This window comes from Lynx canadensis, chromosome B2 (genome assembly GCF_007474595.2).
Source record: "Lynx canadensis isolate LIC74 chromosome B2, mLynCan4.pri.v2, whole genome shotgun sequence".
In the NCBI taxonomy this organism is placed as follows: domain Eukaryota; kingdom Metazoa; phylum Chordata; class Mammalia; order Carnivora; family Felidae; genus Lynx; species Lynx canadensis.
In genome coordinates, this window is record NC_044307.1 from 106607646 (window position 1) to 106619965 (window position 12320).

The window sequence follows — 12320 nt, forward strand, 5'->3', positions numbered from 1 at the left end:
GAGGAGGAAGGAGGAGGAGGGAGGGACAAGTGCTTTGTCATCCTGTGTCCAGCTGGGGGTGGGCATTCCTGTGGGGCTGTTGCCCAGGTCCCTGGGAGAGCGGGAGGTTACTCTGCAGCCAGTGTAGCTACAGGACCTGGCATGACCATGGAGGGAGAGGCCTAGTAGTGCAGGGTCTCCAGGATCCATAACACTTGTCTGGGCTGGTGGTGATGGCACAAAGTGCCTGCCCAAGGGCAGCAGTGGAGAATGTATGTTCTGGAATACCTCTTTGAAATCCCCATATATGACAGCTCTAACAATTACATGCGTGACTGAAATAGCTGAGTAGTTTTAGTTTATCCAACTCAGTTTTTTTCATTAACCAATGAATTGTTAAAACCCATGCCAAGAGATTTTAAGGCTCAACACTATCAGAATTTTGAATGTGGAGTTAATGTTTTGAAAAAGAATAATGTTTTCTGGCATTAGTGTTAGTAAGCTTTGCCAAGAATGGAAGTACTTGGAATGCCGATTGCATTAACAATTGTGAGTATGCTGAAGTTCTGCACTTTTAATTATGATGCAGTTCATTTTTAATAGTTCATCCCCATGCCAATTTTGTTTTAAATGTTTGGTTCATATACTTTGGGCACTTTTGTAATCCACACTCATGGTAGTAAAATGCATTGTAAACAAGTGTAAACCACACCAACTATCACAGTAATCAGGCAAAACATGCACTTGATCTCATTGCTTTTAAAAGGCCTAATAGAGACAAGGTGGGATTATTCTTCTTCTGTTTGTCACATATTATAATTATAGTTGATATTTCAGGTTCAATATCAGTTAGAAGAATTCCATATGTATTTATCACTGAGTTAAGACACTGATTATTCCTTTCAAAATACCCTTGAAACAGCCAGGATGCAGCAAAATTGACAAAGTAAAGGTATATCAACCTTTTTTTGGGAAAACAAATTTTAAGGGCAAAATAAGTTTTTAAAGATATCTTTATTTTTTTATTTTTATTTTTTTAAAAGATATCTTTAAATACAAGTTTTGCTTTTTGTTTTTTTGTTTAATTTTTTTTTTTTTTTTAATGTTTTTTTTTTTTTTTTGGATAGAGAGAGACAGAGCATGAACGGGGGAGGGGCAGAGAGAGAGGGAGACACAGAACCGGAAACAGGCTCCAGGCTCTGAGCCATCAGCCCAGAGCCCGACGCGGGGCTCGAACTCACGGACCGCAAGATCGTGACCTGGCTGAAGTCGGACGCTTAACCGACTGCGCCACCCAGGCGCCCCCAAGTTTTGCTTTTAAACTTACAAAACATTTGGATCTAAAATATATATACACTGACTTTCAAGATCATGTGTGCTAATATCCTGACCACGCCCCCCCCCCCCCCCCCCCCAAAGTAACAAGTACAGTTTGCTTAGTAGAGGTTGTTTTCACTCTAACTGTGGAAATTCTGGGTTTCTGTTCAAGAGACCAAAGAAACTGAGACTACCTTCCAAAGAAACACGAACGTCTCATGAACATCTCTTTTCTGTTCCAGGATTCAGCTAGGGTCACAAAGCATTCAGTTATCATGACTCCTCCATCTGCTTTAATCTGGGAAAGTTCCTCAGTCTTACTTTGTCCCTTGTCCAGTTTTGAAGAGTTCCAGCTATTTATTCTGTAGAATGTTGATTTGGGTTGGTTTGTTGTTCCTTCATGATTAAAGTCAGATTATGCATTTTTGGCAAATATAACATTATACCTTTTTAAAGTGATCTTTGAGGGGCACCTGGGTGGCTCATTCGGTATGAGTGCCCAACTTCAGCTCAGGTCAGGATCTCCCAGTTGGAGAATTCGAGCCCCGCATCACGTGGGGTCTGCTTCAGAATCTGTCTTCCTCTCTCTCTGCCCTTCCCTCACTCGCTCTCTCAAAAATAAATAAACATTTTTAAAAAACTGAAATAAAATGATCTTTGAAAGGCCTGTTTGCAAAAACTTCCAGCATTAGAAATTGTGAGGTCATGTGTTCCCCCCCCCCTCCCCAGGAATGCAAACTAAGACTGCATTGTTTTCTTTGTTTCTTTTCACAGCTCTTTGTCAGGTGGGCTCTTTTTGGCATTCAAGACTACATTCATTTAAGTATTTCTAGTGTCTTCCCAAAACAATTCGATTCCTTGTTGTTCAAAGAGGTCAGTGTACTAGGAGACTTTGAAAAACACAAATCTAAGGTGGCACCTTTTCAGAGGAAACTCATCTTATATTTGGGCACATAAGACCACAGAACCTTCACTGAGGTAGCCAACACTACTCTAGGGTTGAACAGGTTCACTTTTAAGCCTGGATTTGAAGATTAAAACAGAGAGACTATTTAAATAATATATCTTAAAATTTAGAATTGTTTCATAGTACAGTTCAGAGTGCTGCTTTGGTACTGATTCTCCATCTCTGGCCTTTTATATTCACAATGTAAAAAATTAATAGAGGTTAATTATATAAAACATTAAAATATCTTGAACTTTGGGAAAACGTAGATGCTGCTTCAGATACTGTGTTATACCAAAATACCTACATTTAAAGTATGAAATATCTAACTTTTATTTATGACACTAAAGAGGGAGGGCTGTGAATGCATACTAAAGGTCATTATTCTCAACGTTAAAACTCTTTATGACTCATCCGATGGCTAAGTTCCATTTCCCGTCTTGCTGACCAGAAAGGACCTGGAGATTTGAATTCACTCAAGAGTTTTGTTTCTGCTGCCACTGCCCTCAGGGACCCCAGAGGAATTGTCATTTCTGTTTTCCTGATGTTTCAGGAAGATTGACTGGGTCCCAGTTTCCCTTGAAACTTGGCCTTCCCTGGATGTGTGAAGTTTAGGGTTGTTCCTGGACAATGGACTTGCTGGAAGAATCTGGGTGGAAACCAGATAGTGGCTCCTCAGGATCTCAAATGACCTTGCTCTGATGGAATCTCATAGGCTTCCCCACCCGGGTCACTGTGGATCAATAAATCCAGGCTGGCCTTCAGCATTGATTGAGATTAAGGCTGTCATTTCTGCCTAGATTTCTCACTTGTGCTGAAGAGTGTGGACTCTGGAATTAGACTGCCTGCCTTCACATTCCTGCCATACTGCTTATTTTTTAATTGCTTAACCTTGAGCAAGTTATGTAGTCTTTCTCTGTCTCTATCCCCCATGTTTAAAATGGGCAAAACAGTACTATCTAGCTGTATATGGGTAATTGAGGCACATATGTATAACTTAAACGAATGAGGCCTGGCACACAGGAAGCACTCAGCACGTGTGAGCCATCATCCTCATCGCTCCCACCGGTCCACCCTCAGCACCCTGAATACTCCCCTTCCACCCAGTAGAGGCTGAGCTGCCGCACCCTACCCTCCTGGTGCATTCCTGGTCAAATCATTTTGCCCAAAGCATTCCAAGCACGTGACAAGGGTTCCCCAAGCCGGAAACAGCTCCCTCTACAGATTTTCTCCATCCAGCCTTGTGAGATGAACCAAGAACACATATTCTGCAAGCCCACAGTTGGTTGTGTTTCTGTTTGGCTTTTTTATTCTCACTGTCAGGCTACATCTTTGTATCTGTTTCTTGTGGAAAGAGCCTCCCCATGTTTCCCTCTCTCCTTTCACCAGCCTCTCTTCCCTCCAGGCTAGCCAAGGCTATCTTGTTGAATAGAATTATAATTTCTTTCTTTCCGTATTTTGAAAGTTATTAATTGTATCCCCTTGGTTACAGAAACTTGTCAGGGTGGCATTCAAGGCTCACTCACTCTCTTCCCCACCTTCATTTCCAGCTCATTTCTGGGTCTCCCCATGTCTGTGTCTTTTCCACATCACATTGTACACATCACATTGTACAACTTTATGCCATTGTACATTTGTTGACGGTGTTTCTACTATGGGTCTCCTTTCCTTCCCCTGTGTTTCCCACCCCTTCTAACACACACATACACACATGCGCATGCATACGAACTAAATCCAATGCAATTTACCCTACAGCCTTCTCTGATGTCCAATAGCCCCGCTTACTCTCTCTCTGAGGCTTGTGTTGATTTTCTAAGCCTTTACTAGAGCACGAATCTCAGATTGAGATCATTATGTTAGCTTCTTTACACAAGGTACAGGGTTCCTTGAGCAAGAAATTGCATTTTATTCTTTTTTTTTTTTTTTCAGTAGCCCTGATACTTAGCATAGTCTTGGAATTGCTGATGCTTATTGAACATTTAATGAATCTGACTGCATGTAGCTTGGTTTTGGCAAACATATATTTAAAAATCTGGATTTTTACAAAAGCTCTGCAAATATCCCCTCTTCATTTTCAAAAAGACTTGATTAACATAAAATTTTAGGACTCTGCTTATTATATAGAAACGACCATAAAGTACTGTAGAAGGTGCTTACACGTGAGCATTCAGTTATATGCTGTACCCTGGGCTTAGTTCTTTAGAGTCACTATCCCCTTTCACTGTCATGATGGCCCTAAGGACAGGGCCTATTATTAATATCCACAGTTAAGAAAACTGAAGCTCAAAGACCTCAAGTAACTCCCTTATCACTCTACTAGATCTGGGTGGGATTCAAGTCTGGGCATCTGATTACAGAGACTCCACTCTTAAACCCTGTAGTGTCCCAATTCTGCATGACAAAAACCATCCGATCCAGTGGTTTGTGTAGAAGAAAACCTGAGCTATAGTTTTGTCATTTGCTGGAAGAGATGGAAGCTTCTCCAGGCCTCCCCATAGAGGTATCCTGAGGAGAAGTTCTGAGAAATCACTCACATACAGAGTACCAGTATAAAGTTAAGGTTTAAACGAAAATGCTTCCTAGTCAGCATGCTTAAGGAGGCATTGTGGTTAGAGGTAGAAAGAAACCAGCTTACCACAGGAGCCTCACGGTAAATTTGTTAAATCAGTTGTGGTCTGCTAAATGATTTGCGATATAGAAAAACTCGGAACCCCAAGAATTGTTCTCTTAAATTTCCAGCACTTCCACCTCCACTCCCAATATTTTTTTTTAACCGTTGTCCGTGATCTAGAAGTACAGTGATGGGAAGCCAACTGGTAATATTTATATTACACCAGGAACAAGAGAAAAGGGAAAAGTGGGAAATGATACTAAGTGTTTTCATTCCTAACTGCAACACAACTTCTATGATAATTTTTAGAAAGATACACATCTGGCATACTGCATTATACCCTGTCTGTTGATTTTTTAAAAATCCTAAATAGGGAGAAAGCACAAGATTAGTAACTTCTATTTTATAAATGGTTTATGTCTCCCAGCCATATTATGAAGCATGCAAAACTCTTACAACTTTTAAAAATAAAACAAAAGCCTTTGAAGAAATTTCTAGCTTGTGCGAAGTTGTTTTGGGCCTCAGAAGTCTATTTTGTTCTGATTGGGTCTGCGTTTTGGACATTCTTGAGAAAGACTACTTTTTGTTTACTTGTTTTTTTATTTTGTTTTGTCTTTTATGCCATGATAGAATTCAAAAAGAAACTTATTAAGAAAGGTTATATTGAGGTACCTTCCACACAAGGTACCTCATTGACATAACTGTAAGCCTCAGAGAGAAAAAGCTATGGGCCTCCTCCTCCTCCTTTTCCCCAGATCCTTCTTCCCTGGAGACACTGTGATGAGTTTCTGTAACTGCCATCTTTTGTTGGGAGAGAGGGAATGGCCTAGGTGGGTTGTGAGCCCTGGTGTTCCAGCATCTCTTGACCTGCGTCTCATAGCCCCAAGGAAAGCTGCACCTTTGTCTTGGAATCTGCCTGGTTCATTTATCATCTGTCACTGATTTTTGTCTGGGAACCAGAGACCAAAACTCTCCAGGGATACGTATCCACTTACATTCTTACGTGACTATGGTTTTAATAGCATAGTCCAGGAATATCCTTTTTTATGCTAATTTCTCTCCTTTTCAAAGAAAATGGCCCTGAAAATTCTGTAATTTTGTACGATGACCCTACTGCAATTGGCAGGCGAGGACAACCGTGCCATCTGACTGCACTGAAAAAGCAAACGGAAAACAGTCGCAAGTGTGAAGGCGTTTGCAGCTTCAGCATTTCTAGAGATTGCTTTATCAGCACGGCTCCGAGCACAAATCCGGGCCGCTCCAGCTACCACCTTCCTGGCAGCCAGCAGCGTGTGATGTGGCTGGCTCCTCCCGTGACACTCCCTTGGAAGGGTCACTTCGACTCATCGGCACGTTCTTATCTGTCATGAGAAATTAAATGTGTGTTTCAGAGGGTGTTCATCAGGTTAATGAAAGTTTTCAGGAGGTTGTTTTGTTGTTGCTTAATTTGATTTATGACAGAGCTCTCAGGAGTTAGGTTTCTCTTTGGTCTCTGTTTTTGTATGGTTATGGGTGGGCAGGAGTCTTTTTTTTTTTTTTTTTTAATGGCATACCCACCATTTTTAAAACACACCCTTTCACAGAGGAAACAAAAGCTTAGTTTCATCAGTTTCAAAGTGAAATGCATATGCCCACCCAAAATGGCTTGGAGCAGTTATCAACCACACTATTATTGCCTTGTAATGTAGAGTCCCAGACAGTCCTCAGAGAATGTAGCAGTAGCATAAATTGTAGTACAGAACAGATTGTCAGATTGCCAGACAAGCAAGAGGATTCTGGGCTTGGCTCGGGGCAGTTTATTCTTCCTTGTAGGACAGTTTTCTTTTATTCACACGAGGAAAGATAAAGGGTTTTCCTCTCAGCTGCTCATGGAACAGTAGCTCCAGACAAGGGATGTGTTGAGAGGAACTGGCCTACTGTGCTCAATGAAGGCAGCTCCTACGGTTCCTGGCCTTTTATCCTTTTGTCCAAGGAATCAGCCCATTGTCTGCCAGGTCTTGGTCTCCTGTCTGGTGCCAGATGCCACGGTGCTATTCCGTTTGGTGTCACTGATAGCCCTTCCCACCATCCAGGGCTACCAATTCGGTTTCACAAAAGGGAGAGGTGTTTATCTTTCCTGATTTGTCTGCCTACTTGATGAACTAACTGCTTTTCTGCTGTGCCCCAGTCTGGCGGGAACTGGGGATGGCGAAGTAAGAAATCTGCTTCGCCGACAAGGTCAGAGGTGAGGGAGAGTGGGAGCTACCAAGTCCAAGGGCTGCAAAGCACACAGCACCGCCGCTTGTGAAGCAAACGCCCGTGCAGAACTGTGAGTCCTATGTGGAGGTCTGCTCATGTTCTTAAGACCCCCTCAAGAAAGACTAGTTCAGTCTGTGAACTGAGACAGGTTTACCAGTCCAGGAACACTGCCCAGGACAGAGACCATAACCATGGACAGAGTCACCACGCTTTCATTTGGGTTTCCATTGGAATTGTCTTTGTGAATGTCTAAGTATAGGCGTAGACCCTTTTTAAAAGTCGGGATGGAGACCACTAACAGTGACATATATTGTCTGGCCAGCTGAGGGTGGAGACAGGCTTTTTCATAAGAAAAGGTATAATCCTCCACAGAGTTTGGCTGAGAACTGAAAACATTGCTTGGCACAAACTGGTAGGACCCTTCAGTGCTTTCCCATTATTTTTCCCTCTCACAGCCAGTCACATTTTTTCTGTTTTCATCTCTTTCCCTTTTAACTCTAGGAATGCAGTTGTTAACTTTCATTCTGTGAAAGGGAATCTATCTGTCAGGACTTCAGACAGGAAATAATGTGGATGTTTTGCCATAGGCAGTACCACCGTCAGCATTCTACTTCCAGCCTCCACAGGGGACTGAAGCTGCCTTCTGCTGTTGTGAGGGTTGTGCTGTGATGAACCCATCAAAATAACTTCTAATGCTGCGTTGATAGAGGGAGGGTCCATTCCATCCCCTGTAGGGCTTAGTTGCATTTTTGCAATCTGTTTGTAAGAAGAGGAGAAGGTCTGGAGCCTGGGGGGCACAGGTGATTAAAGGAATGTATGTGTTTACATTTTATCTTTGAACTTCTCCCAACCCACATTCCTATCATGACTTTGGGAGGATACAACCGAATTAGAGTTTTACTGTATTTATGTGGTTTTTTGGTGTAGGAAATGATATACATTGCCCGACAACTTAGCATGATGATATACGCTCTTGTCTCTTCTCTGTAAAATATATGCAGTGTTGCAACCGTTACTTTCAACTGTTCCATAAAAATCTGAAAAAAAAAAAAATCCAGTTGTTGAGGCAAGAGAAAGGACATCCTGCCATTTGCAACTACATGGATGGACCAGGAGCACATTATGCTAAGTGGGATAAATCAGACAGAGAAAGACAAGTACTATAAGATATTGCTTATCTATGGAATCTAAAAAAGCCAAGCTCATAAAAACAGAGTAAAATGGCATGGGTACCAGAGGATGGGGATGAGGTGGGGTGGATAAGCCAGATGTTATTTATGGGTACAAGCTTGTAACAAGTAGTAAATAAACCCTAATCTAATTCACAGTATAGTGAATATAGGAAACAGTATTGAGTTAAAGTTGACCCTTGAGCAATGCAGGTTTGAATTATGCAGATCACTTACATATGAGTTGTTTTTTTAATACGGTACTGTAAATGTGTTTTCATGATTTTCTTAATACTTTCTTTTCTTTAGCTTTATTATAAAATATAGTATGTAATACATATAAAATATGTGTTCATTGGCTCTTTATATTATTGGTAAGGCTTCTGATCATCAGTAGGCTATTAGTATGAAAATTAAAAAAAACAGGCTATTAGTAGTCAACTTTTTGGAGACTCAAAAGGTACACACAGGTTTTCAGCTGCACAGGGGTTGGCGCCCCTAACCACCACATTGTTCAAGGGTCCACTGTATAATCACCAAACTTTCTAAGAGACTAATAATTCCAGTTATGTAACATGATGGAAGTGCTAATTATCTTTCCAGTGACAATCACATTAAAGTACATAAATATATCAAATGAATACATAGTATACTTTAGATTTACAGTGTTATATATCAAATATATTTCAACTAAAAAGAATTCAAACAAATTCTTATTGATGATCAATTTAGACTTGCTTACCTCACTGTTTTTATTAGGACTTATTGGAATGCTATAGAAATTTGAGAGATCAATATCATCACCATTTGGAGAGGAGGATATACGTTCTTATTTCGTATTGGAAAAGATAAGTTTGGTTAGAAAAATATTCTCATTTATGAGTAGCAAGAAGTTACTAGTTATTTCATTTTTATTAGATTTGCAAAGCAAGTCTCTTCACTCATCTGCACAAAAAAGGAATTTCAAGTATATGTGAACTAAGAATGAGTTGCAAAAGTGAAGTACAGTAACCTGACTCACTTTAATTTTGAAAAAATGTTCATCCTTCAACTTTATTATACAAAAATGGATTTAGTGTAAATTGCTTATCTACCATGCTGTGAGCACTATTAAAGTTCATAAACATCTATATATTTATTACACGAATGATTTTCTTTCCTCCCTTGCTTTTCCACATTTCTTTTCCTGACCTTTTCATGATATTTTTTTTTTCAACGTTTATTTATTTTTGGGACAGAGAGAGACAGAGCATGAACGGGGGAGGGGCAGAGAGAGAGGGAGACACAGAACTGGAAACAGGCTCCAGGCTGTGAGCCATCAGCCCAGAGCCTGACGCGGGGCTCGAACTCACGGACCGCGAGATCGTGACCTGGCTGAAGTCGGACGCTTAACCGACTGTGCCACCCAGGCGCCCCTTCATGATATTTTAAAATGCCAGGATTAGGGGTGCCTGGGTGGCTCAGACAGTTAAGCCCCAGACTTTGGCTCAGGTCATGATCTCATGGTTCATGGGTTCGAACCCTGTGTCAGACTCTGTGCTGACAGCTCAGAGCCTGGAGCCTGCTTGGGATTCTGTTTCTCCCTCTCTCTCTCTCTGCCCCTCCCCTGCTCACACTCGCTCTCATGCATTCTCTCTCTCTCTCTCTCTCTCTCTCTCTCTCAAAAATAAACATTAAAAAATATTTTTAATGCCAGGATTAAATCTTTTATGCATCTTTATAATCAGGTGTGGCTTTTAAAAACTGTTGCAAATAAAAGAACATTTAGGGGGCGCCTGGGTGGCTCAATTGGTTGGGCAGCTGATTTCGGCTCAGGTCATGATCTCACAGCTCGTGAGTTCAAGCCCCGCGTCGGGCTCTGTGCTGACAGCTCAGAGCCTGGAGCCTGCTTCAGATTCTGTGTCTCCCTCTCTCTCTACTCCTCCCACGCTCACGCTCTGTCTCTCTTTCTCTCAAAAATAAATAAACATTAAAAAAAAGAACATTTAGCTTCATTTCAATTCTAACAATATTTGGAAGGCTACCACGTGCCAGGTATTGTACAAGCTGCTGGATAGAAAAAGTGATGGATAGAAAAGTTTCTAACTCCATGGGGTGTAGTCTAAAAGGAAAACAAGCATTGTTTATTTGTTTTAATAGATTTATGTATTTAACTACTCACTACTTACTATGAAGTACTTCTATAGCCCTCATGCGAGGTACTGTTCTAAGCAGTTTGCTAGTATTAACTCATGTAAGTAATTATATATGATGATTGTCTCTAAGTAATCTTTTTCTATTTGGATTTCACTCTCATTCAATAATAGGGAATAACAGAGATTCGAGGCACAAAGGTAAACACATAGCATTTCTCTTTTATTCTGTTACATCTTCTGAAGCTGAAACCTGGAAGGACAGTGGAGAAATCTGGTCCCTTATGGCAGGAGAGGAGTGCCTAGTTGGGTTCATGATCCTCTCCTGGACCTTTTTCTTTCCATCTTCCTCCTTCCTTACCTGATGTTGGCACTGCTGTCTCTTGCCTATTACCTGATGTTGCTGTTGACTCTTCCCATCCTGTTTTATTTGGTTAATGAAGAATACCTGTTGTCAAAATTGGCTTTTGCTAATCCCTATTTTCTTAGGATTATTATGTCTTGCATACGTGACTTAAAATTTTTTTATGTTTATTTATTTTTGAGACCGAGAGAGACAGAGCATGGGTGGGGGAGGGGCAGAGAGAGAGGGAGACACAGAATATGAAGCAGGCTCCGGGCATCAGGCTCCGAGCTGTCAGCACAGAGCCCGATGCAGGGCTCGAACCACGAGCTGTGAGATCATGACTTGAGCTGAAGTCGGTCGTTTCACTGACTCTGCCACTCGGGTGCCCCAACATACATGACTTTTTAAGATGACCGTTTACAAGCTAAACTTGAACTTGAGTAGCCTTAGGAAGATCTGTTTTTCTTGTTCAGTTCAAAATCTAATTTTGTCCTTTGAGAGTTCATTGAGCTTCCTATTGCTTTTCAAGCAACTCAATCTAGAAAACTGTGTTATATTCTAATTGCATGACTTATACTATGGTATTTCAAAAGCCTTTAGAGATTCCTCTGCCTTTTTATAAACTTCATTTTGCAAATCAAAATAAATTATATGGGTTAACCAGAAGGTACTGTAAGAGAGAGATAAATGTATAAATTGCATGAAAACAAGATTGTTACCACGCATTGGCAGTCTTTTAGTTCTGGAACCTCCTTTTAGCTCTGGAACCTCCTTGGAAAAAAATTTGTGAGTTTCTTTGAGCAAATTTAGGAGGTCCCTAGAATATCACTTTTATGATAACATTTTCTTCACTACCTAATGTGTTTAACCTTTGTTAGTCGTCTTTTACAAAAACTAGAACCTATCTCTTGGGTTGTTCACAATTGACTGGGTCTAGCCTATTGCTTATCTGGAGTTAGCCACTTCCCCCCTTGGCTTGTCAGTACAATCAAGTCCACATTCAGGCACTAATCAGCAGTTCCACTATTAAGCAAAACTTCAGTTGGGTAAAGATTACCATCTTATATATGTGTTGTCTGCTAAATTTCACCTTTAAGGAAAGAAATATGCCCATTCTTTGTGCTGGCCTAAATTTTGAATGTGCCAAAAGTGTGCTTTGTTTTTAGGACCATATTGTGGAAGTATGCCTGTTCCCAAAGAACTCCTACTGAACACAAACGAAGTCACTGTTCGCTTTGAGAGTGGATCCCACATTTCCGGGCGGGGATTTTTGCTGACCTATGCCAGCAGCGACCATCCAGGTATAGCAAAAGAATCAACACAAATCTGTAAACGTGTGTCTGTCTATGAATTCCTCTTGCTACTTATAACCGTCTCTGGATAGAATTGTGACCTCAGGTACCGAGTATGTGTAGGAAGAGTAGAATGTTATGTCCTTGTAAGCAGTTAGATCTGAACTCAGAATACATGTATCAAGCTTGTTAGATTGATCAGCTGACCTATATGAGAAAGGGTTGATCTCGTTTTCCTAGAAACCTTGGATGGTACATTTTCAGGTCTATTTTAAGGTCTGGCTGCTAAG

The 12320-nt window shown here is 40.9% G+C and overlaps 1 protein-coding gene across 1 annotated transcript in view; it reads left to right on the top strand.

The window, feature by feature from the left end:
* The window catches only part of DCBLD1 (discoidin, CUB and LCCL domain containing 1), a 59809-nt gene that overhangs the window by 14646 nt on the left and 32843 nt on the right, over positions 1-12320 (top strand). The window contains exon 3 of the mRNA XM_030316232.1: positions 11905-12039. Within this exon, the coding sequence (XP_030172092.1) occupies positions 11905-12039 (135 nt within the window). The remainder of the gene's footprint in view (positions 1-11904; positions 12040-12320) is intronic.